The sequence below is a fragment of the Uloborus diversus genome, chromosome 5, assembly GCF_026930045.1.
Source record: "Uloborus diversus isolate 005 chromosome 5, Udiv.v.3.1, whole genome shotgun sequence".
In the NCBI taxonomy this organism is placed as follows: Eukaryota; Metazoa; Arthropoda; class Arachnida; order Araneae; family Uloboridae; genus Uloborus; species Uloborus diversus.
The window spans coordinates 168,292,573-168,320,316 of NC_072735.1; the positions used below are offsets into that span (position 1 = coordinate 168,292,573).

At 35.6% G+C, this 27,744-nt stretch overlaps 1 protein-coding gene across 1 annotated transcript in view; it reads right to left on the reverse strand.

Moving 5' to 3' along the window:
- Positions 1-27,744, reverse strand: part of LOC129222623 (muscle calcium channel subunit alpha-1-like) — a 201,477-nt gene that overhangs the window by 83,342 nt on the left and 90,391 nt on the right. Inside the window, exons 4-15 of the mRNA XM_054857148.1 lie at positions 25,617-25,756; positions 24,196-24,302; positions 19,923-20,075; positions 17,921-18,114; positions 15,738-15,841; positions 10,639-10,754; positions 9,522-9,569; positions 9,356-9,434; positions 7,750-7,910; positions 4,613-4,838; positions 3,656-3,866; positions 847-967 (exon numbers count right to left, since the gene is read on the reverse strand). Coding sequence (XP_054713123.1) covers positions 847-967; positions 3,656-3,866; positions 4,613-4,838; positions 7,750-7,910; positions 9,356-9,434; positions 9,522-9,569; positions 10,639-10,754; positions 15,738-15,841; positions 17,921-18,114; positions 19,923-20,075; positions 24,196-24,302; positions 25,617-25,756 — 1,660 coding nt within the window. The remainder of the gene's footprint in view (positions 1-846; positions 968-3,655; positions 3,867-4,612; positions 4,839-7,749; positions 7,911-9,355; positions 9,435-9,521; positions 9,570-10,638; positions 10,755-15,737; positions 15,842-17,920; positions 18,115-19,922; positions 20,076-24,195; positions 24,303-25,616; positions 25,757-27,744) is intronic.

Consider the following 27,744-nt stretch of genomic DNA (forward strand, 5'->3'; position numbering starts at 1 on the left):
GAGGTGGTTTAATTCCTTGTAACTGAACAACCCTGTTCTGATTTTAACCGAAAGGAGTCTTAATGACAATATTTTATCTGTTCAAAAATAAAAATTCATTGAAAAACATCAAATAAATCAAAAACGTCAAACTAGTCTTTGGGTCAAGCCTCCCTAGTTAACTTGGGTCAAAACTCCCTAGGTAGCTTTTTTTTCTTTACCTTAAATTTTCAGCAACTTAAATTCAAGTTATATAAAACTACTGCATATCAATATATAGGTAGAAAAAGGATTAAAACGTGTATACTTTTAAAATTAATTTCCTTCAAAACTGGAGGTTAAAATCGAAACAATTCGAAAATCATCAAATTTTGCTTGAAAGGTGCCGTATCATTTAACACTGAATTTCTAGAAAACCACTGATAATTCTGAAATGGCTTGTCTCTGAAAAATAGTGTTGTGTGACTGGTCAACCAATAATAGGAATAAAAGTTTCCCTAAGTATCCTTTTCATGAAAAAAATTTTCATGGGTCAAGTCTCCCTATGGGTCAAACTTCCCTAGTTTCCCCTACTAACTAGATATACAACGAGAAACTGGTCCCATGAGTAACCGAGATCAACTCTTAGACAGGCAAGCGTCCAAAAAGCGCATGCGCACAAGCAACTTCTGTCCGTTACCTGATAGGCTGCAAACAGTGTTGCATCCTTGTAGGCTACGATTTTGCCCGTTTAATTCAAGATTCTCGCGTTCAATGGCGGCCAGTGCTTTCCGCTACGCAGTTGTGTATCTAGTTAGACTACATCGATGATTTAAACGCGGGTATGTGCATCTTGGGAAAAAACAGCATTGCTCTGGTTAAGGATACAGTTACCACAGATGAACAATATGATGAAATAAATGCAAGCCATCACGCCATAGGAACTGACTCCTCCGTACGCCCGGATGCCATCGTACATGACTTCATTCCAATCTTCACCAGTGAGGATCTAGAAAAAAATATTTCGGTATTTCAAGAAACAAAATATTTATAAGGTACAAAGATAACTGAAAACTTTATACATGTTTATATCCCAAAATACTATTACACCAAAACCTGATTTAGTATAAAAATGAACCATTCATCGGTGGCTTACACGCATGATGTTTTCTTTATTTTTTTGAACTGAAACAGATCTTGAACTGCATTTTGAAGCGTGAAAACAGACCCATTGCCAAAAATTTCGATAAGCAAACTGAATCCTTCGCAAAATAACACGGGTTTATGCAAATGGTTAAATGTTTATGTTAATGCTGAAGTGGCTGCAAAACCTTTATTTGATAAAAAATACAAAAATCAATTGATATACAGAAAATTTTGAGACAAAGACGTCTACATGGTCCAGACAATAATACTGCAATCAAAAGCAAGCTATGACAAGAATTTGAAACTGAACAACGCATTCACAAAATAAGTGAAATGTTCAACCGTACACTGCAAAACCACTTATTTTCGCGTTCCCATCGCAATCGCGAAAATTTTAGCTTCGCTAAATATTTTTTTCTTAACTTTCTATTCTGTTCACATAAAATTTGCGAAGTTTTCAGCACGTGCAGTCAATGAACTCTCCCTTTTGCGAAAATTACGGCTGGCAAAAATAAGTAATGAAAATAACTAGAAAACGAAATTGAAATATTATAGTGTTTCAAATGCTTTAGTTTGTCGTAAACAGCTCTAAAAAATAATAATGACAAACTATAAAATAAACCACGTTAAGATGGGGGTGAATACATTCTGTAAGTTATTTAACTAGAAACCTAAATTTCGAAAATTGGACCAAGCTTCATATTAAGAAGTTGATGAACAGAAGCGTTAAAGTACAGCGTGGAAAGTTCAGACAGTTACGAAAACTAAACAGCAGTTGGAAACGTTGCAAGTTCTGAGTCAAAGCGCGTTATCAACGCCTTAAGCCCTGGTTTCCTAGAAGCATTGGCGCCAGTCTTCGGCGTCGCTCTCCGCCGAGGAGAAAACTTTATTCTTCTGCGCATGCGCGCCCGAACTAAATCGACGTGGTGCATCGCCACGTCGGAATCAACTTGACTTTGATTTCAGCGTCAAGCGTGAGATCTACGCCGGTGTAATCCAATCAAAATGTCGCTAGATTTTTTCCCAGAAGAAACATTTATTGAGATGGTTCAGCTGAATCCTGTGCTATAACGTATCAAAGAAAGGATACAAGGACCAACTAGCAAAAGAAAATTGCTGGAAAGCAATTTCAGAATCGATAAATGTTCCAGGTAATTTTAAAAGTTAATTATTATAAAAAAAAATACTGTCTTCATGTCTAAGAAAATGAACTAAATTCATTATTCTGTAAACGATGCATATAATTTGATTTTCCCTGCCTCTAAATAAGAATATGTGATCAAAAGGTTACTTAAACAGTTCACCTTCAACGTACTCTGGAAATACACGAATTAAAGTTCACAATTGTTTGTTTTTAATGTTATTAGTTCTTCATTTTCTTCCTCTTCCAGCAGCAATGCTGTAATAAGACGTTTTTTAGTTGCAAGATCCATTTCTCGTTTTGTCTCTCGATTTGTTTCAGTTTTGCAACGCAACTGCTCTCTCGCATAAAAAAAACTCGTTCAGATTTCCCGCGCGCGATTGGGGTTACCTAGGAATCCACTTTGGCGTAGCTCCTCGCTGTTCTTCAACTCGTCGCACGCTGACGTCGGCGGTGGGCGCGGTTAACGCGACCTAGGAAACCAGTGCTTTACTCAAATTCTCCCAAACAGTTGGAGGCAATCTCAAAAGATTTTACAATCCAAGGCAACAGTTTTTTTTTTCTTCTGACTCGCAGAATGCGACATTAAAATTTTCGAATTGATAATCACTTTGAAAACTGAGGAGAAAGTTTACATCGGTTTTATACATTTACGTTTTCGTCTAATTAAAATTATGAACTCAGATACGCCAGCTTTTTATGTGGAGCGTCGACAGCAACAGAATATTAACTAACAAGGGTCAAAAAAACTTGCTATCGAAACGTGAGGTTTAACTGCACTTTAAGTGCACGAATTGTGGCAAGATGAAAACAAACAGTTTACCAACCGCAACGAAGTGTAAATGAATATGGATAATGGCGAGAATCAAAAATAATTAAAAGCACCCAGGAACGAAAATATGCCAGTCAACTACAGTCTTACCACCGATTAGATGGAATTGGCAACCGTCCAGTTAAGACGAGTCTATCTGAATGAGGGGGTAAAATAAACATTTGATGTCCGTGTTCCGCTCATTTGAATGTGACACTTTTTAATTTAGAGGCTAACATATACCTGTAAAAGCTGGCATCTCTGAAAATTAATGGATGCGTCCATTTCCGCCTGTAAACCGGATCTTTGCCCTTATATCTAATCGGTGATCAGAGCATTGAGAAGACTGTCTTTAATAAAGGAAAGATCCATAGTCACGTGGTAGATTTTAAAGAAAAGCATCGGAAGAAATCGGGTATCTTTCGCTAGTTTCACGCAAAACGTGTGAACCATTCGTAGTTATTGAGTCACGTGACTTGAGGTTTTTGCCCAAGCTTTTGCTTAGCCAATGATTGGACCTGCTCCCTCCAATTACTATTTCCAGCTTTAAGGGTCAGACTGTACTTACATATCAAGGGCGAATGAACGCCTGGCCTTACCTGGAAGACAGTGAGCAGAGCCTGGACGAAGCTGTCAAAGTTGTGTCGCGGCTTTTCTTCCAGTTCCTTGTAGTTGAAGCGTCCACCGAAAACTTGCATGCCCAAGAGAGCAAAAATGACGATGAAAAGAAACAGCAAAAGCAACAAGCTAGCAATTGACCTAACGGAGTTGATGAGAGACGCAACAAGATTGCACAGGGAAGTCCAGTACCTTGAAAAGAGAACTTGTACAGCTAGAGGCATAGAATATATCGTCACCTCAGAGCAACAGTAGGATATCTTAGTGTTATTCATGGGATTAAATGTCTTAGTGTTCCTCTGAGGTGACGATATATACTCACATATGCCTCCTATTTGCATCGTTATTGCTCCGCATCATAGATAAACCTTGAAGATAAAGATATCATTTGAGCTACCGCGACTCTCTCTAGCATGAAAGTAAAACATTTTAAAGTAGGCCTTTATAAAAATCCAGCTTAAAAAATGCTGTAAGTTCAAAGTTGCTATTCATATTGCACGCTGTTTAAAATATTTTTATATATTATATCCACGACTATTTTGTACATATCGGTTTAAGTAAACAAAAAATTTTAAGGAAAGAAAATTATTAACCTCTTTTTTCACATTAAAACTTTAAAAAAAACGACGGAAGAAACCTGATATTTTATAGCGCAGTAATTTAACTACATAAAATTTCCGTTACTAAATGATCTATCTCAAACAAGAACTTTTGGGGCAACTTTAGTTCAAACAACTGTTTAAATTCCAGTAGCTTTATCGCGGAAAAATCCACCGGGTGCTGCCTTTCGACCAATAAGAATGTATGGTACGACGTCATTAAAAACTATATTTGCTACTGCCATCACAGCAAAAAGTCATTTGAGTGAATTTCTGCCACATGTTATTATACTTCTTAGAAATTATATCAATGAAATGCTATTATTTTTCCCCACTTACTTTGTGACCTTGAAGATACGTAGAAGACGAACGCAACGCAGCACAGACACCCCAAGCGGCGGCATGACGTCCGTGTAGAGCAGCACCATTTCCAGAATGGAGCTTATCACCACGAAACAGTCAAACCTGTTGAAGAGACTCACGAAGTACCCCTGGAAACCTAAGCTGTACATCTTGAGGAACATCTCCATCGTGAAGAGGGCCACAAAGAAGATGTTCGCCTGCTCTGAAATGAGAGAATGAATGCTTCAGAACTCTCACATATACCCGAAATACATGTGACAGTGAACACACAAGCGTGTCCAGGAAGGAGAGGGGATTTGGGAACATACATCCTCCAAGAAAGCTCAAATGTCGTTTATTTTTTACCATAGAAGACGACTAAAACAAATCATATCCCCCTCTGAATTGTTTTTATGGTTATGCCACTGCACGAAGAATCCAAACAGTTCTAAAAATATGAACGTCCGAGTGATCATCGTTTATCGTTAAGTACTTCACTAAATTAAGAAGAGTGGGTGCAAATGAAATTAATTTTTTCTTTAATTTACACTAGCAATGGCGCAGACGTACTAATAGGGAAGTTGCAACCTATTAAATGTTCATATTTTGGCTATTGAATATTGTTAATTGACCCTCAAAACTAAAAAATTCACCATCGCCGCTTTTCTGAAACGTCACGAGCCTACGTCACAGTGCGCGAATGGGCAGCCTTCCGCCGAAGATCCCTTGTTTTCGCTAAGGACATTTTGAACGCGCTGATATTTTTAATTTTTAGAAATTCAATAATCCTTTTGAACACACTATGGAGACCGGATTCGTTAAAGCACAATCTAAATAATCTTCCTCATGTAACATCAATGATGATATTCGAATATTTCCGAGAGGGATGAGAGGTTTAATGTTCCAGAAAAGCGAGGAGTTAAATGCGAGGAGATAAGCCTTTTACGTTTCGTCTTCGAAGTCGAATGCGTGACCTTCGGCTTCTCCCCTATCGAAAGAGCGCATGACATCACTTCCTATGCCATTTGACGTCACAAGCTGTTGAACTTTAAAAATTAATTAAAAAAAAAACTACTTATCGTATCGCAAAACTTTTTTCACCTATGATGTTCATACATAATACTCTATCATATAAAAATAAAATTGAAAAATCGAAAACTTCCCTATTACGACAGCTACAAAGTACTTTTGAGATAAAAACGAAATTATTCAATAAGGTCTCCTCTCAAAAAGTACATCCATGACCTAGCCGGGATTCGAACCCAGAACCTCTCCTTCATAGTCAGACTCCTCCGACCACTAGACAGGGCGGGCGGCATCTCAGTGCTGTGTGTAGAATATTTTTATTGTAGTTATTGTAAACACTGTTTTTTTTTTACAAAACAATAAAGCGTTTTAACTCAGATTTTCAATATCTATTTCCCACATCTGAATTCTTTGAATTTGACAGCACCAAACTCTTACATTTTAAAGACTAGTTGCGTCGCCTGGCTTCGCAGGGTCTACGTGGGAAATAAAAGTTATGTCAAGTGACGCGTATTCAACACTCAGGCTTCAATAATAATAATAATAATAATAATAATAAACAGTGAAATTTTGCGGCAGATTGCAGAAAAATAACCAAAAAGTAAATATTTTAAATCCCCCGATCACAGGAAAAGCTTTTAAAACAAAAGTAAGAATTTTACTTGTTCATATTCGAGAAACAAAAATGGCAACAGATCTTTCGTCTCAATGATTTTCTTCAAAGCTCTAAATTTTAATAAAAGCATTGTTGCGGAAAGTTGAGATGAAGCACTGAATAATAATTTGAATAGAGGAAAGTCTTCGAAAAATAGGAATTTTATGTCGAAATCTAAGTGTCATAATTAATAGTTTTTAATTGATATCCCCACCAATTATTTTCGGAGGATTATGTTAAATAGCCAAACATAATGACAGGAAAATTACGAATCCGTCGATACCTGGTTCGATGGTCAGTTCACTGTCGTTTGGGATAAGTAACTCGGACATAGATGATTACATACACAGATGACTACATAGGTACTTACATAGATACATACGCTCAGTTTTTAATTATATAAGCTGTCAGAAAATATTAGTTTAAGAGGTGTGTACTTTCGAATGCGCATACATGAGCGCAATCATCTACTCTTTTGAGTTATAAAAAAGACCCACCGTATTTTTTCTCTTCATTAATATGTACGTCATCTCTTGCATTTGCTCATGTTAATTCTCTTAAAGCAGCCCATCGTCATTTAAACAAACTATTGTAATAAAAATCAATAGAATATAGGAAATAAATCAAATTTTACTGATCATACATAAGCAGTCCAATAAATACGCGAACTGAGGCCATGAAAAATTTATTTTGCAAAACTTTTTAAACATCGATCTTTTCCCCTTCAGAGTACTCTCCATTCGTTGCTATGCTCTTATCCCATCTTCTTTTCCACTCTTTAAAGCACCTTTGGAAGTGTTCAGCAGTTAGGCTCTTTAATTGTCTCGTCGTTTCTCCCTTTATTGAGTTCAAATCTTCCCATGTGACCCTCATCACATTTTTGAAATTTGAGAATAGGAAAAAGTCCCAGGGTGCGAGAGCTGGCGAATAAAGAGGATGATCAAGGATGGTGATTGATTTTTTTTTTTTTTTTTTTTGCCAGAAGCTGGTGAACAATAAATGCTGAATGTGCTGGTGCATTGTCATGGTGAATGATCCATTCATCGCCTTCATTCAAATTTGATCGCACACGATCTTTCAAACGCTTGAAAATTGTAATTTCACCAATTTTCGTGATTTCATCAATTTTTATTTTCGACGAACAGTAAAAAAAAAGGACAATGGAAACTAACATAACTTGCAACATACGCGCAGTCTGGAGATCTGCCAAGTATTAACAGCTCATTGGGTGTCAGGCAACTATCGCCTGACAGTTAACGGGATTATAGTCTGCGTCATATGGCCGCTAGATTGCACAAGTCCGCGTATTTGTTGGACAGACTGCGTATAGATTTCACGAGAAATGTGTCTTGTAAAATCAACAATTTGGTCCCCCCTCCCCGAATCAAAAATTTGGTTACGGCCCTGCTAAACGTTTCGAATGAGAACTAAAGCTAAGTGTTTTGCCGCTTACCTTGAAAATGATCGAGCCATTTCGGCTGATGATGATGTTCTGAAGCTAAAGTAATGGTATTTAAAAAGACGAGGACAATGACAATCCAGTAAAAAGCTTGAGACTTGACAAGCTTCCTACAGCCCCTTCGTATCCTTTTGTTGTATCGATCGAACCGTCTCCTGCGTAAAACATAAAAATAGAATGAATTTTCAATGGTACTGACACTTGTGTCATCTTATTGACGCATTATCATTATGTTTTAACGAAAAATTCCTTCTTGTAAATTTCACCGAACAGTTACTGTTCCAGAAATCGTGCCATTCTTTCAATTTTCGCGAGGTCACCGTGACTGCTCACGACCCCTATCGGGGCGCCCTGAGTGAAAGCACTGATAATGACTTATAAAAAATTCTAATGTTACTTAAAGGTAGGAAAAATGTAAATTGTGATGGAGGAAAAGAAAATCTATGCTGTAAAAGGAGAATACTAACGACTAAGGGGAAAATTCTCAAGATTAAAAAGGAAACTCAAGCGATTACGGAGAAAATTTTACCTACTCACTGGAAAATCAAAAGTTTATAAGAAAAATTGTAATAATGATTACAAGAGAAAATTCTAATAATCGACGACCCCCACGAAAAACCCCTTTTCCTAATGAAAATAAGTTAAAGACTGTCGATAGAAGCAGGAACGCTTTTGGTAAAAAGAAAATTATCTAATTATTATGTGGAATATCATAATGTTTTAGAGATATCTCCTGAAACCAATTCCTAAATCTATCTAAGCAAAAAACACCTGTGATTTAAAAAAGAATTGGTATTTACGTATTAACGCCACCTCAGCTACTGTACTGGCTGTTTTAAAGAAATTTGGCGGTTTTGCGAAATTTTTTAAAGAGTTTTGATTTTTTTTTAAATAAAGTGTTTTATTTTATGATTTGTAGGCACAATTTCTCAAAAACCGGCAAATTTCTTAAAAACTGCAAAATCTGAAGCTGAGATGGCCTTGATATGTAAGTGCCACATAATTCCTAATGTCCGATAAAACAAATCTAGAAAATACTTTTATAGAAAAACGACTAATGCTAGGCTGAGATTTTATAACTCCTCTCCGCCTTCTGTTATAGATCAAGATGGAACCTAGGTACTTTTCTCTTCTTTACCCCACCTCTTAGTGATACGCCTTAGGTTGTACTACACGAGGAGTGCGCAAAATACCAAGAAGGCAATTAAATCGTGCCATCCCGTAGAGCACCTAAAAATCGACTTTTTACTTAGTTATTGTATCAATTCCAAAAAAGTAATTTGCTAGAACGGCCTCATTTCGTGACAAAATTGAAGCTTCAAAACAAAAAATAAATAAATAAATAAACGCGTAGAATATTTCAATGCAATTACATGAACTTATTTAAATATATAGCTCATCAATGAAAGATAAACAAAGCTCCGAAGTACGTCACGTCCTTTAAATAAACAGTTTAGCTCAATAAATGATTTTCAGGACATGTGGCAACAGAGTCACGAACGATTATTCGAAGTTTATTTTACGAAGGAATTGCGTTTATTTTTTCATAATGAGATAGAAAACAAACAAAGCTTCGAATACAAGTAAATGCAATACTCACTTTTTGACCTCCCACCAAGATGGTGTTGAGATGTTCTCCTGGCTGCCAGCTTCCCCTTCCAATTTATCAACTTCAGGTTCTAAAATGCGCAAGAAATTAAAACGTGCAACCATAGAGGATAAAAGAAACAATATCAGAAAGAAAATAAAAGAAATCTTCCACGTACCTAATCTATCTTCATCCTGATTGGCTGCATCATCTGGTTCGATATCCTCTGAAAAATATCGATTAACGATTAAAATGACATTAAATTCGTTACGCTATTAATCATGAGAACACTCAGGAATCTGATCTGAAATGAAATGTAATGGATATACTCAACATTTAAAAGAAAACACGTTTTTCTTTGCTCAAATCCGATCCTAATCACGGAAAAGTTTAAGCAAGATTTTTCTTAGTTTGTGAACACTAGTTCTTGCATAAATATTTAAAGAAGACATAATATTCTTACGGTATTAATAACCTATGAATAACATTTTTTTTTTCATGAGAGATTCGGAACGAACTTTTATACTTCATATAAAAAAAAGGCTACTCTCTACTAAAGAATTCTTTAGAACGTGGTTAAACAACACGATACGTTTTTTCTAACCTAACACAGTCTGTATCATATCCAATATGATTGCAAGGTTAGATTTGTTATCGCATCAACTGGCAAGAAACGACCAAATCTAATCTATTTAGCAACATGCATAAATAACTTAGTATTTAAATGAAAAATGTACCTCGCTTGGAGTAAACTTCATCATACATAAACATAAAATGTGCTGTAATCTGAAGGAAATAATGTTTTGCCATGAAGCTTTATACAAACTACGATGTAGACATTATTTTGCCATAGATTTGCACGAACAAACGTTCGAAATGAAGTTTTACAGTGAAATCATTCGACCAAACTTTTAGAAAAAAAAAAGGAAAGAAAATTTTAATTAGAATTAGACGAATAAACTCATAGAAAAGCTCATTTTGTCATTGACTAGTATGAATGACCCTCCTTAGATATACCCCCTTCCCCGTCCATCCACCCGCCATCACACACTTCTTCGAACAAACGATATTTTCTTCTGAACACTTTCAAAATTGCGTTGATATTATGCCACACACTTCGTAAGGACCACATGAAAAATGTTGTTTATTCACGACCTTCTAATCTCTAACAAGCGATATTACACCATAAGCTAATGTGTGCTAACGAGCAAAATATTTCTGCGAAAATATAGCAAGAACATAATTGGACGCACAAGAGCTTTAAACTTTTGTAATGAAGACACGAATAAAAGTACCCGCTTGTGTGATCCAGTCTAAATATCCTCTAAGGTCTTCCTCTATTTGTTGTTTCTCCCTCAACTTGTGAAAATCACCACGAGCTTTTGCTTTTTCTCTCTCTTTGGAAAACTCTCTGAAAATATGAAGAATTAAAGCATTAAAATGAAAGCAATATACGTATATAGATACAAGAATAAACAAGAGAGTGGGAGAGCAATTTTCCTATTTAAAAATGTACCAAAATTAAAAACAGCAAACTTTTAAAAAAGAGAGAGAATGTTTGCGAACGATTTATTAAATATTTAGTTGTTTGTAGTTTCATTGATTCATGTTCTGGGTTGTTTTTTTTCCTCTCAATATATTTTATGTAAAATTTATATCAAAAGCATCAATTTTCTCCATTTCTGTTTTATACAGTTAACGAATATTTTTTATTTTTTTTCTCAAAACTTCAACTTACGGGAATAGCTATATAGTACAAGTATTTTCCTAGTCAACAAAAACCTTCGCTAAACATGTAACATATACGATGTTTTTTTTTTTTTTTTTTCGTGTGTGTGTGTGTTATTACGTCTCATGAAGGTAATAACAAAAACCTTCACACGCTTAAAATAAACCGAAAATTTGGCACACGCACACACACACACAAGAAAATAAAAACGTCTTCTAACAAACAAACAAGAGCCATAAAAATTCAAACACAATAAATAAAGGTTTCCACTGTTCGATTTTTAAGCTGTTTCAAAAATGCTCAACATCAGAAAATTCAGTCGTGTTAAGATTCACTGCACAACTCAAAATCATATTTCCACAGTCGACTTAAAGTATCCTTTAAACTCGCCACTTGATGCCAAATTTTGCAAGAATATACACAAGCGCCAAGCTCAACCAATTCATTTATCTGCTGAAAAAAAAAGGAAAGAAAGAAACGAAAGAAACTTTCTAAAATTTTCCAACAACGTAAATAGGCGAAAAGAAAAGTTGTTAACACTGACAGGTCATTTTCTAGAGCAATCGCTATGTCATGATCCAAGCATGGGATCATGACATATCACTGACAAATAAAGCGATTGCGTCAGAAACCGGTACATATTTTAAACAATTTTATTCGCGCTAATCCCCGTAGCTTTTCCGCTGCACGACGTTACTTGCAAAGAAATCGCTCACTCCCAGTGCTCTTGGAGAAAGAAAGTACTGAAGTTCTTGATGATTAAAATTTGTAAAAATCAAGTAAAGAGTAGCAACATTCAGCGAAAAACTTTCCGAAAAAATCGGTTACATAATAGCTCCAGAGGTAGGGTTTCTAATTCCGCGCCAATCTCAGTCCTCCGGGATTTCGGAATTGTTAAGAGTCACCTAGATAGTTTTTGGAGGATTAGTCACCAGATTGACCTAATCCTCCAAAAATTTAACATTTTTATGTCAAAAAGAAAAGTTGTGCTTATCAGGTAGAACTGCTTTTATTACATGAGTTAGTCTTTATCTCGAATTCCGTACACCAATTGTAAAGTACTACAAAATCTCATCTGAAATAGCGACTATCTTTTGGTACACAAAAGTATATTTTTAAAAGGTGCAATGCGTCTTAAAAAAGCATCACTCTTATGGGATGGGAAAAGATTTTTTCGCAAAAAGTAATGGGCTTGATGAAAGCGCGTGGTGTGGCTCCACTGCAGTTGGTTTTACTGAGATTAAACAATTGTGGACATTTAGCAAAAGATCGCCATAAACTTCACCACCTTCTAAAATAGATTTTCTTTTCTTATGGGGTCATGTTAAGAGTTTTTGCTCATGAACTTCAAATTTTGTACGAAGACGATGTCTGTTTGATTTGTGTATTACTCTATCCGTCCCTTTTAACTTGTCTTGTGGCCAGGGGCGGATACAGACTACCATTTTGGGAGGCGTCATGCCAGATAATGACCCCCCTCCCCAAGCAGCTCCATGGCCAAACCTACGGTTTTGGGTTGAAAAAAATTCTGAAACTGCTTGGGTGTCATTAAAAGCACCAAATTGGCTAGGAATAAGGCACTTAATAGAGCATAAACGTTACTAATTAATTTCATAAGCAATTAAAAGTAAAAAAATTAAATATTACTTCTTTCAAAAATAATTAATAAAATGAAAAGGTAACTGAAATCTTTTCCATTTTATTCATTAAGTATTTGAACACAATGTGGACGGATACTATTGTCGGCGGTTTAGGGGGGTCATCACCCCAATGACCTTCCTTTTGTATCCGTCACTGCTTGTGGCTTCATTTATGTTGGTTCAGCGCATTTGACTTCGTAGAGCAGGGTGTAAAAGCTAATTAGATAGCAATCTGAAAAGTTTTTGTATAATTTCGCTAATTTTACCTCTTATTTTTAAGAAACTATTAAAAACTTGGAACAGCTTAACGTACTGCATGCACTGTCATGCGAGTTATCTAGTGTTTTAACCAAGTTTCTGTCACCTCTTTTAGAATCGTGCCGAATATTGAAGATTGTTCAGCAAATTCATCCAAAATAATTTTCAAGATACCACCCACATTTATATTATTAGCTTCGCAGTGACAAAGATATCGACAGGTTCTTCCTACGGGTTAGAGAACAAAAATTAAAAGTGTCACGTTTTACATTTCTTTCTTCTTTGGAAAAAATATTGTGCAGTTTCAGTAAGTTAAAGGTTTCGAGCGCATTTCTTAAGTTTACAGAAGCGTTTCAACATTGCATTCAGGCTACTCCAGTGAATTTCGCACTATGTAATATAAATTTTCAATTTTTTCTAAATCTCAATTTTCTGGGTTTCAATATTTAGTGATGGTTTTCGAAAATGCTTATAATTTTTTAGCATTTTCGCATTTGCTGAACGTATGAACACTGAAAAAACCTGGAATGTGAATACCAATTCATTCTCAGAAAAAAGTTTTCTTGAATGGTAAATCTACCGCTCATCATATGAGGCAGTGAGAAGCAAAGGGATGTAAGTTGAAAAATTAAAAATTTGGAGATAACCAGTACACATGGTACGTGAACCTCTCTTCCGTCTTGGGGCAAGAGATAGTACTAGTAGCCCTGCTAGGTACTGCTGCACAGCATGATTTAGAAAAAAAAATCAATGAAAGCCTACCAAGGAACTAATCTTTAAGCGCGTTTTACTCAAAATTTGAAAGGTCCAATTAGGGACCATTCATTAATTACGTAAGGATGATTTTGGCAATTTTCGACCCCCCCTCCCCATGTAGGGTTTGTACGATTTTTTAACTCCCCCTCCCTATTCTTACGTAAGATTCCATTTCTTTTTTCAAAATAATAAATTAACGAATCTTACATCACTGGAATCGTTATTAAGTTAACCTTAATCGTTAATAAACTAAACATTTCCGTGTAAAGAAATACACTGCTCGACATTGAAAATACAACACCAAGAAGGAGAGGTCAGAAAGTGATGAAATTTGGAAAAAAGAAAGAGACAGCAAGGAATAATAAATAATCTTAATTTCAAAATGATAGGCAGAATACAGAGCGAGAACGGCGTCAGCTCAGTAGGATGTAGGACCACCGCGGACAGCGATACACGAAGAAACACGTCTATGCACATTATCCAAGTATCGTTGGGCCGTCATAGTGCCTTGAATGCGAACTAAAGGTGATATGGAATTGTACGCAATTGCGCCCCAAACCATTATGCCACGTTGTCGTGCGGTGGGACGTTCCACAGTTATTGCTGGATTAGATCTGTCTCCACGTCGACGACACACACCTATGCGGCGACTATCACTGAATAAAAAGAAGCGAGATTCATCTGGGAACACGACATTTCGCCATTCTGTCATCCACGTCGCTCTAGTCCGGCACCATACTAAACGTTGCTGTCTATGTTGTGGAGGTCAATGGCAGTCTTCTTTGCGGACGCCGCGATTGCCGTCCACGTGCTACCAAACGACGGGAAATGGTTCTGGTTGACACGGGAACATTCAGGGTATCTTGCACCTGCTGCAGAATCAAAGGAAAAGTGACTTGTGGGTCTGCTATAGCTTGTCGGTGGATGCGTCGATCCACGCGTTCTGACGTCACTCTGGCTGCCTCTGCACCCCTCAATCTTGCCACATTTCGTTCTTCCAACCATCTACGGCACAGCCGATGCACCGTGCTCGCATGCATGTGGGTATCAGCTGCGATTTGACAAACGGACCAACCTCCCCTTCTCAGTCCGATCATCATAACCCTCGTAAAATCGTCTATCTGCTTGAAGTGAATTCGTTGACGGCGGCCTGGCATTCTCTCGTGTTACACGTATCCTCGAAAACAAAAACAAAATTTCTTCGATGATTTTCCAGTCAGAAATAATGACACGAATATTGCCCATTCTGCAAGTTCCTTCCCTTATATCTTACTTCACGTGCGTCGGAGAGCTGCGCATTTCACATCATTTACATAACTCAGTGAGTACGTCTACTCTAAAATTTGCATAAATTTCTGAACTCTCCTTCTTGGTGTTGCATTTTCAATGTCGAGCAGTGTATTTACTAAAACGCTAAAACGTTGGAATCTAGACTGAATGTTTTTTCGAGAATTTTTGTATATGATGCGATACTAATTAAGAATAAAACATGCCAGTGCGATTCTTTTATTATATTTTACACTAATCATTTTTCGTAAAACGAAGAATAATCAGCTCATCTTAATACGTTTTTTGCTTTCCAGACGCAAATGAAATATGGTCCTTGCGAAACCACTAGACGCACGATTTCTTATATAAAATATCGACTTGGAAAATATTACGTAAGAATATATTTGACCCTCCCCCCGCCCAATGTAAGGGTATGTAGAGATTTTTCCAACCCCCCCTCGAGACCCTTACGTAATTAATGAATGGCCCCTTACATCCCTTTGCTTCTTACTGCTTCATATGAGACATTTTTTCCTGTTCTTCTTGCAGATAGACAGGAAAGTGATTAAAACTTCAGATGATAGTAATAAAACTATTCGTATCATGAACGGCAAAAATTATGAAACGTTTGCATGCAAAATCTTTGCGGGATTCCGCTCCAGCTAAATTTTCGGGATTGGAAGCCCTAGTCCACAGGATGTTATATTTTGGTAAATGGAAAAGCAATTTCATGATTACTTACCCACTCAACACACCGAGAACAAGATTTAAAACGAAAAATGATCCGAGAATGATAAGACTAAGAAAATAAATCCAAGGCCACTGGTTTCCACACGCATCGTTCACCTGAAACGAAACAAAATAATCTTTTTTAACCGACTTCAAAAGTTGTTACATTGATTTTTTTTGTCAGCTTATTGCGTCTCACTTAGAGAACCGATTTTTATGATTCTTTTTTAACGGATAGGGGATGCTCTAACTTAAGTTCCATACCCTTTATTGCTCATATTTGTACTCTAGAAAAGCAGTTATGAGCAAAAAATAGTGAATTTCACGCAATTTTCCGATTAAATGATTCAACACAAAACCCGCTGTTACAAAAATGTGTTTCGGCAGTAATGTTGATACACTGTTAAAAATTTAGGAAGATTTTCTGGTAATTGTTACTTTAAAATGGCGGACTTATGGCATCGCTGATTTTTACGGTAATTTATACCGGAGATATACGCGATCCCAGCTCCAATTGGTTGCTGTGGCCTACCGAGGAAACCGTTAAATTTTACAGTAACATTTGATTTTTACGGTAATAGTTACTGGCAACATGGATGCCAGTAACAATTACCGTAAATTTTTCGGAAAATTTTTAAAAATGTAGTGATCATATAATGAGTATTTGGAATAAGGTAAAGCAAACATGACGTTCATTCAATATCATTGCTCTTATTCATAGATGTAGTATATTCAGTGATGTAGAATAAATAGATGCACAACTCCGTAGCGAAAACCACCGGCAGCAAGTGAACGCGTGAAACGCTGTTTGCTGTTTGTATCGAATCAGGCACGGTAAAAAGTTGTTTACTCGCGTGTGCTTTTTTTGAACGCTTGTCTGTCTACTAGAAGGCTCTTTGCCCATGGAACCGGTTTCTCGTTGTACATCTAGTTAATACTACATCTATGCTCTAGGTATGGTATGTTTTCTCATGCTAAAAATAGATAACAGAGCCAAAGTAAAAAGACAGCGGATTTTGATCAGGAGGTGAAATATAAATTAGTTGGGGAAAGCATTAATATTGAAATGGTGTTAGATGCGCTGACAGTTTTTTTTTTTTTTTTCTAAACATAAGGAATTTATATGAAGTTTCGTGATGGTAATATACTGTTTCTAAAATACATTTTCGATAAAAAGAATGAAAAAAAAATTGAGAAAAAAAAAGAACTGACGTCAAAACTGCAGCAGAAATTGATGTAAAAAGTAAAAAGAAATTTTAGTCTTTGAACACCATCGATACCACTTAATTTTCAAATGACTTTGATTTAAAAAAATCTTCTGTGACAAATTTGTATATCAGTACCATTCCCGTTTTATTTCAGTTTACTGCAACCCATATCATTTTATCAATTTCACTCTTTTTTTTTTTAAATTTCAAACTTCGATTATGAATTTCAGCCCGACTTTTCTACGTCATAACTTTTTAACGATTTAGTTGGTTGCTGTGACACCATCCTTATATCTTTAAAATATAGTAAGAAAAAGGGCAACAAATTATGTATTTATCACTCAAGCATGTTTTGATTTCGTAGCCCCTCTTATTTACTAATCATAAAGCTGAAAGTCTCTCTGCCTGTCAGGATCTCTGTGACGCGCATAGCGCCTAGACTGTTCGACCAATTTTCATGAAATTTGGCACCGAATTAGTTTATAGCATGGGGGTGTATACCTCGAAGCGACTTTTCTAAAACTCAATTTTGTTCTTTTTCTATTCCAATTTTAAGAAAGTTTTTCCGAGCAAATTATCACAACGTGGACGAGTAAATTACCAAATTATCATAACAAGGAACCGTAACATGGGCAAGCAAATGAACACAGCAAATTGGCGAGAAATTCATCATTCATTATTTGTAAATATACAGGCGAACCAAAAGATCTTTTAATTTTGTACTACGGGCAAAGCCGTGTGGGTACCACTACTGTATGTTCTCGAACTCCGCGATTAACAGCTGCGAACGGTTCCAATTGAAAAAGGGATGATGGTTTAAGGAAACACACTTCCCGATGCATTCGGTTTTTGCTTGCTCGTCACTTCCTTCTTGCTATTACACCTGTTTTGATAATGTCAGAAGAGACCTGACGCATGCGCAGATTCGAGTAAGGTTTCGCGTTAAAATGTCGGACAGTAGTAATCTATAAAGCAAGGGGAGACTCACGTTGTAGAGGACGTTCGTCCATCCCTCGTTGGTGACGCACTGGAAGACGGTGAGCATGGCCAGGCCGAAGTTGTCGAAGTTGATGATGCCGTAGTTGGGGCCCTCCCAGTACGGCCTGCACACCTCCCCCTCGTCCGCGTTGCACTGGAAACCGGAATCGCCGCACGGATGGGGGTTATCCAGCGTGATCTGACCTGAAAGAACAAGGAGGGAAATAACTGGAATAGTTAATGCCTCGAGTGCTGTCAAAACTGAATGAAAAACGCTAAGCTAAAATGTACAAAATAATTCTCGGAAAATCGTAAAGCGCTGATGATCGAACAATGGTTAATAAGTTAGAAGTGAGCCAAAAATTTCAGTGTCTACTATGTTACGTGTAGGTAAAAGTTGAACTTGAACCACTATATTCCCTTGAAAGAGAGATTCACACTCTTCTCCTCCCCTACCCCACATCAGTATTCAGATATCCTAAATATCTTATGTGAAGGACAGTCAACTTACAGGCCATATTTAGCATTCCAATAACAGTGATTTTACTCAGGAGTGCATCCCTCCCCCCCTAAGATCAAGGTTGCACCTCCTCCAAACATTACAAAGACACCTCCCAAAAGCAAGAGCCCCCCCCCTAAAAATGAGAAAAATACCTTCAAAACAGTCCCCCCCCTAAAAATTTCAATGGCGCAGTCTACGCCATGACCCCTCTTAAGTGGGCAGCCCTGTTTTACTTTCTATGTGCGTTTAATAATAATCTATCTACTATGACCAGTTATAACTTTTCATATTTTCATTTCGGCAATACACAGGTAGGCTAAAACTTTAAAAGACAGTTTCAGCGGATAACCATGATTTTTCTAAACTACACGTATGATTCACAAACCAGATAATGCAAACGCGGACAATCGGAAGCTTAGTGTTGGAACAAACAGCAACAAGCTTACTTCAAGAAATCATACAGATCATCGTATTACACAGTGAAGTTCTTTTCATTGAAACTCCCGGTATTAAAATAAAATTTTTAATCACTGTTTTGCACATGATAGAGAAGATCTGGCCTGATGTATGAAGTGGGGTTGCCAGTCTGATGAGATGTGAAGTTTTCTTGATGTTTTGTGATGTGATATAGGTATTACATCTGTCCTGTGAATCAACTTTAGTGTCTGTCCTAATTATACACTGGTGGACAATTGCTAAGGACGGATTGCAATAGCAGCGTCTGCAGCCACAAAATGAAAGGCAGGGAAATATGGAAATTAGCATAAGTTCGGAACACAGCAAGAAGTGTTGTGAGTATGCAAATTTTAGATTCACGACGTTGCTGGTCACGTGATAGAGCTAATAAGCGATATAAAGGATTTGGTAAGAGATGAACATTGTTGTTCAAAGGCAAAGTTTGACGGGAACGATTCAGTTGACGAACTTGCATTTTTCGGTATGTCTTCCCGAAATCCCTTAGATGATTTTATGGGTGGCCGTGTGGTTGGAAACGTCGAAGAAGGGCAGAAAAATTTAGATGTTGCCAGGATGTTCGACGTCAGTCACAGGGTTGTTTCGAGGATTTGGAAATCATTTTAAACAATGGAATTCTTATCGAATTAATCTTATCTTATTCGATATCTTATGCCGAAACGCCTGGGGGCGGTAATTACATTTTTTCACTTTTACGTACTCAGCCCAAACTGACCGTTCTGTACTCTGAACACTTTTTAACCCCTTTTGGATTTTAGAGCAAAATATATTATAATCATTGTAATGTTCTAGAGTTCTGGCATTAGTTTATTTCACTTGGCATCGAATTACACGAACTTTTTTACCCTCTATATAACAAATTGGGTTTCGTCCTTAGCAATTGTCCACCAGTGTAGTATGTGTAAAGTCCAAAAGGACCAACTACAGTACTAAATTTTTCATCTACTCAAAGTGAAACCATTGTTATGGCATATGATCATGAATAGATACATTTTGTAGTAGCAAATATGGGGACTCATCAATAAACTGTTCTTACCTGTGACGTTATCGAAACAGGTTTTGTGCATCTTTCCTGAGAACAACTCCAAACCGATAATTGCATAGATAATGATGACGAAGATGACCAGCAGCGCGATATGAAGCAGGGGAATCATGGCTTTCAAAATAGAATTGAGCACAACTTGTAAACCTGTAACAGAAACAAGAAATTTCAGGCTCCGGTGAAGTTTTCAAACAAAAACAGACATCTGAGGAGATATAGTCTTGCTCTGATAAAAAGACGCTAGAACTTAGGCTTGATTACATTCATGGTGAAATTAAGGCAATGTTTTGCAGTTTCAAATATAACATTTAGGGCGGTTTTCCCCTCTTTTTTGACTTTGTTGACAAATTCCAAGTTCAAGAGAGCACTTATATTCACATACAAAAGGTTTTTAAATACGTTTAGCAGTTAAACAACACTGAGAAAAATGAAGTTTTCAAAAATGCGTACATTCATGCTTTCAAATTTTCTTGAAACCTTGTGTTTCAAATATGATTTCCCCAATGGTTTTCAAAAAGTGTGCTGAACAATTTTGTACTCAAATATGAGTAACTCGGTTAAACTCAGTTTTGAAAATATTCCATATTCAAAAACGAGCACAAATACCTCAAAAATCTGCACATGTTGGTTTCACTACTTGATGAATATTTGAATGTTTCAAATTTGAATATCACATAGTCAGAGCCATTTTGTCTATGCGATAAATTCAAATTTGAGTACTTTTTAGTCATTTTTGAAATTGTTGCTTTTAGAGTGAAGGAGTTTAAACCAGTTTCAATAATGTGGAAAAATCCGTAAAAATAGAAGACGTTGAGTCAAAAAAGACTACTGAAACTAAAAAGATATTAACACTGAAAAGCTCAAAATTTATATCAACAGTTTCCTTATGCAATTTTTAAAACATTGTACTTAAAAAAAACCCTCCGATTGCGTGCAACAGAAACTTTCAAAACCGATGGTCTCAAATTCGGTTTTTTGTCACATGTTATTTTCGCCTATTAAGCTCTTCCATCACGATTGGTTTCTGGCGACGAGAATTATTAATTAACGGCGATGAAACGAGAACACAATAATACATTTCTATAGGAACAGAATGCGTCAACAAATGCAAGATAAGTAGTTGACGAGTGAAAGTGTGCGATTTATGAAATGCTCATCATCGCTTCAAATAATTTTGTGAAACACAATTCAGAAAAGCAATAATGGGGTTGTTTCCTTCAGTCAAACGTAGTACTTTTAGCCACTGAAATTGATAGAATAAGCAAAAAAAAAAAAGAAAAAGAAAAACATGGACCCAGAAAATTCTTTCTTTTTCTCAACAATTATTTTTTATTTAAATTTTTTAAATGTCCGATTTTTCAAACAAGGCGTGGTCTTGATGACGTCACAAATGAAGCTCTTTGGCGCATCTTTGTACCGCGATTCCACGTTATGATAATCAAAAAGCGAATTAAATATTGCGCTCTACGCTTGCTTTCAACCATATCGTTGCCAATACACGTGAGTAAAGATGCGAATTAAATATTTTGCTCTGTGAAGGGCAACAGAGAATGGCATTTCATCATTTGTGATGTCATCGGCAAGAAATGTAAACAATGAAAAATCACCGATTTAAGTAATTTTTTTAAAATATTAAACTTAAACAAATTATTTAAAAATAATTAGATCCTATGTTTTTAAGCATGTTCTTTCAGAAAAAAAAAATACTTTTAAAATTTTGGAAACGACCCCATCGTGATATCCGTTGAAAATGCGATCAATGACATTAAGGCGTACTAATTATCATAAGCTGAATTGAGGATTTACTTTCCAGAACCGACTGAGCTTAAAAATGCATCTTGGAGCAATATGTCTCAAAATTTAATGTTGAAGATATTCAGCAGAAAAGGTAAACATCCGGTTTCTAGGCGGATGATGATGAGTTCATTCGCCTGTTGGGCAGGACGGATACAGACTAACATATTAGGAGGGGTCAAGCTATAGAATGATCCCCTCCCCCCTCCCAAATGAGCAAACCTAGGCATTTTGGTACGAAAAACTTCTAAAATTGCTTAGATGGCAATAAAAAGCATCTTGGCCAGGAATGGAGCCCCTTATAGACACAAACGTTAAAAATTAGTTTCCCAAGCAATACTTTCAAAATAATTAATAGATTGAAAAAACTGCTGAAATCGGTTACATTTTATTCATCTAGTGATTGAACACACATTAGATGGATGCTATTGTTGACGGTTTTAAGGAGGGGGCGGGGGTCATGACCCCCATGACCCTTTTGAATCTACCTTTGCTGTCCGGGCATGGCTTCTTCCTCACGAATTTTAATCACTTCATATTAAGCACTTGTGATAATTTCAAATCAGAAGTTCCAACCCTTTTTTTTTAAAGAAAACTTTTTCCCGTCGACTATTTGCAAATTTCAGAAGGACATGATCACATCAAATGAGCTGAGAGGATCCTTTCTGCTTGTTTAACGTATTCATTTGGTTTTGACCTGGTTCACAGTGGGATGAAGACGCCAAAAAGCGCTTAAAAATGTTTTTAAACCTCGCTTTTTCATTTTCACAGGCATGTTATTACGGATTTTTTTCGGTTTGTTTGAGCTCAGGGTCGAAATTTCGCAGGTTTACGCGGCTAATTCCTTTTCAGGGTCTTTCTACCGAACATTTATGACTAATTAACATACATTTCTAATAGGACATTTTTTTTTTGTAGACTGTTTTGAAAAAAATAACATTGAATTCGCAAACTTTGGATGCTGATCAAAACCGATTTTCGGTTTGAGAATACGATTACTCATTTATTTTCATCCTACTACTATCGTTGGACACGAGAGAAGTTGAATATACTCACATTTAATAAGAAAAAAAATATAGACTAAATAGACTGCTTAAAAGCAATTTTCGTAGATTCCCGCACTCATGATTCTTCAACTTTCTAAAAGTCCCTTTCAGCTTTGTAGTGGAAAAAGGGCTCTAAAAATTCCAGTTTTGATTGCCTAAGAGGTAGGCCTGTGCAAACAAATTAATCCTCAATCGGTTTAATATGAAAAAAAAAACATTTATAAGTGCTTTTTTGCGTTTTCGCCCCACTGTGTGGTTGGTCGTTTACCAATTTTCCACTTGTTGCTTAGTCGGACAGAATGTAGCTGAAGGTTCGGTTCATCAGAGTTCATCTTAATGTCTCAGGCCGTCCTGAAATATCATACGAAAGCTATGGCATAGTCAGATTACCATGCGCACCAAAGAACGAGTGGGGTCCAGGCTGCTTGAGACAGTGAAATGGAGAAAGACTTTCTTTTTAAAAGAAAGCTTCAAAGTTCACTTTAACTGAATAAAAAAACTGGAAAGAGACTTCGCTTCCCAACTAGTTTTAATCTTCATTTACACTTTGTTTTAAGTTCAAAAAGCACTAGTACATGCTATAACTAACCACATAACGCATCTTCTTTCTTTTCTTTATGAATGATCTTCTGTAAAGTACTCTTTCTAGTTCAGTTCCTCTTTCAAAAAAAAAAAAAAGCCAACTTTAAGTAAAAATACCTTACTTTTTGCCACAATAAAAAATATCATCAAGTAGTAAATGTAAAACTTTAAAATTTTCCACACTGATTTGAATTCATATAATCGATATAATGGGGTCGTTTCCAAAATTTTAAAAGTATTATTTTCTGAAAGAACATGCTTAAAAACATACGACCTAAATATTTGTAGAATAATTTGTTTAAGTTTAATATTTAAAAAAAAATACTTAAATCGGTACGCTTTTATTGTTTACATTTCCTGCCGATGACATCACAAATGATGAAATACCATTCTGTGTTGCCATTCAGAGAGCAAAATATTTAATTCGCATCTTTACTGACGTGTATTGGCAACGATATGGTTGATAGCAAGCATAGAGCGCAATTTTAATTCGCTTCTTGATTATCATAACGTGGAAACGCGGTACAAAGATGCTCCAAAGAGCATCATTTGTGACGTCATCAAGACCACGCCTTGTTTGAAAAATCGGACACTTTAAAAAATTAATTAAAAAATAACTGTTGGGAAAATAAAAGTATTTTCTGGTTCCATGTTTTTTTTTTTTTTTTTTTTTTCGCTTAATCTATCAATTTCAGTGACTAAAAGTACTACTTTTGACTGAAGGAAACAAACCCATTACAAAATTGATCATAAAAATCTTGTTTGTTTTTTATCACAATACGGCCAAGAAAAAAAAATCAATCTGTAAATTTAAAAAGAGATTTGATAAAAGGAGCAATACGTACTTGGAACACCAGACACTAATCGGAGAGGCCTCAATACACGGAATGCTCTTAGTGCCTTGACGTCAAAACCTTCCTTCATAAGGTTGGAAAGAGCTGTACTAATGACACTGTAATAAATTTTAAAAAAGCAATTTAGTTCCAGATTAAATCAGGAATTTTATAAAGTATGAAAAAGAAAAACTAATACTTCTAATCAAGCAAGAGATTCTACTGTAAAAGTAAATTAAACAAAGGTATTAATGCTAAAAAATTCTGAGAAAAAAAAACGGAAATGTTTCCAGGTTATAAAGAAACATTTTTTCAATGGAAAAATGTGAACTAATAGATGTAAAAAATCCGACCAAGGACTATTTTTTGCAAATTTCGGAATAATAACGTTGTTTGATTTACTATTACTGATCAAGATAATAAGTACCTATGATCAGCGATCATAGGGACTTATTTTTTTCTTCTAATGCTTTTCTTCACACAAATCTTCAACACATTTTGGGTTGTAAGTTCATGGAGTAAAAATATTTTAAAAGTCTATAATACCGGTATTGCGGAATCATCCCGCAATATCGGATTCATTCTACTGGAATGATCAAAACTGGTTGACTTAGTTAGGTGATGGTATTAATTAGTAAAAATTGTCATACGTTTTCACCTTGTAATAAGACTTCTAATGCATTTTTTCACATTCAAGGAAGAGCAAAAGATTTTTGTCAGGTAAGTTTTAAAGATTAACCCCCTTTTTTTTCTTTAACAGATGATTTAAGAAAGAAACTTTGTCAAGAGGTTTTTTTTTTCTTTTGAGCAATCACGATTGCTTATTGCTTTCATTTGACTGTTTTTGGCGTCCTATCATTTTATTTTTCCACCGCCACCCTCCGCACCATCACCGTCTCCTCACGATGCTGCTCCTATAGCGAAAGCCGTCTCCAGGTTGCATCGATGTCCTACACACACGCGCATACATACACAACTACACTTACAAACCTACACAACTACACTTACAAACATACACACACACAAATACATACACACACAAACACATACACACACATACACCTGTACACACATACACAAACACATACACCACCACATACAGACACCTACATATACACACACACAACTATCCACACATTCATGCCTGTACACAGACAGAAACACATACCCCTACACACAAACACACATACCCTCCACACAATAACACACACGCCTATATACACACACTCGTGATTGCGAAAAACATAATTTGAATTCAAGATGTCAAAATTCAAATTTATTTATTTATTTATTTTTATTTTATTTTATTTATTTTTTTATAGGACTGATGGGGAAACAAGAATGCTTGTGACACATTTTGACACAACTCTCGCTTTGAAAAATCAAACGTACAACGAATGCGGATATTGCAAAAAAAAAAAAAGATTACTCACCCTATGACTACAATTATAAAATCGAGGAGATTCCACGTGTTCCGCAGATAAGCACCAGGATGAAGGACGAGTCCCTGCGCGATGATTTTCATGATACACTCGGCAGTGAAGATCACCAAAAATACATATTCAATTTTTTCCTACAGAGGAAGAAACCGTGACAACTTAAATTCATACATATTAAATCAGTATTCGGAAGACCTTAGGGGTGAAATACATGTGCAAAAAGAATGAAATGAATAGATATTCTAAAGGTAGGCTCAATAGAAATTGTGTAGTAACTGTTGACTAAAAAAAAAATATCGCGATTTAAAAAAAAAAAAAATCTGACTAATATTTTTATTTTAATACGTGTAATCGGTACACAACTTTTAAAGCGATTAGACGCTTTCAGATGAGTAAAAATTGGTCAAAAAAAAGGTTTTCATTTATTATATTTCTAAAAACTAGACCTTCAGCTGAACCTTAAAAAAAATGAATCGGTGAAAAAATGGCGAAGTTATAACACTTTTTGTAGGAGCCACGCCCCTTTGTTTACTCAACAATTTCATATAAAAATGTAGATAAAACTGTATATAAAAATGCATTTGTAAAAAATGCATATAATGTTTAAATTTTTAATACTAATATCATTTCAAATAAATTATAAGACCTTATTTGCGTTGAATTTGTATTATATTGTTTATTCAATAACGAAATTTGTAACAGTAAAACAGTAAGTGTTGATTTTCTCAGAACATAATTTTTGGCATATTTAAAAAATTCAAATTATTCCAGTGTAATGAATTATCTAAATTTGCTGAAAATTTTATGCCAAGTACTTAAAAAGTTTGCTAACACTTTGTTATGAAAGTTTTTTTCTGTTTGGTTAGTTTTATGGAATATATTTGCTATATTTTATTGAAATGTGGACATATTTTACCGAAAACGTCTAGTTTTTAGCTTTTTTTTCCCATTATTTATCTTTACCACAACATTTTTAAAAAGTACTTCCAACATTCTATTTTCGGTTAGTTTAGGTATCATATTTAGCAAGTATTTTATAATTTTGATAAAATTTCAGACGCTAAGAGTAATTTTAAAAAAACGTTATAGAATCAAAATTAAAATTTTAAAAAATTAAAATTTTAAATAATTAAATAAAATTTAAAATTTGAGTTGGTATTAGCATTATATAGCTATGCTGAAAATTTCAAAGAAATTCAGTGAAAATAACAAAACCAAAATTTGATAGCTCCTTATCGCTTTAAAGCTGCACAAAGAAAATTTAAGTATTAGTATAGCAGGAGATTAACAGCTCTCGTTATGCAGTTACTCAATAGATGGCACCACACTAATCAATTGTTCCTTTTAAATGAGTAAGTGGTGTCATCTATTGAGCGTCTAGGTAAATATGGTAGATCGCCTGTTGCGCTATTACAGAAACGTTTCTTCATTTGAAAAAACATTGGAATTGTTCTGAGTTGTAGATTTGATGGCTCCAAAAGCCGCAACTAGAGGTACAAGATGTCTGCCGCCCGAAATGTTCCTCATTGCTTTAGGCCTTTTTACGACTTCAAGGGAGGTCGCTTACTACAACATTTTCAACCAGTACAATATTTCGTCACTCTAATGACTGGTAGTGAAAGATTTAAGTTAAGGTTATATTCTTATACTTGAAACAAAAATATTTATGATTCTTTCTACACGAATAGAAATCAAGAATGAAAAGCAAATAATTCAAAACTTTTTCTAACTTTGAATATCACAGAGTAAATACATCAAATTTTGGGTTTTCGATTACATGGCTTTGTTGTAGTTGGTTTGTCTCCGAAGTCTCAATGGGGTGGTTTCCTTCAATCAAAAGTACTACTTTTAGTCATTGAAATGGATAGAATGAGCAAAAAAAAAAAAAAAACATGGACCCAAAAAAAAAATACTTTTATTTTCCCAACAGTTCACAAATGATGCACTTTGGCGCATCTTTCTATCACGTTTCCACGTTATGATAATCAAGAAGCGAATTGAATATTGCGCTCAACGCTTGCTATCAACCATATCATTGCCAATACACGTGAGTAAGTTTATTTTTAAAAATATTAAATTTAAACAAATTATCTAAAAAATGGTCAGATCCTATGTTTTTAAA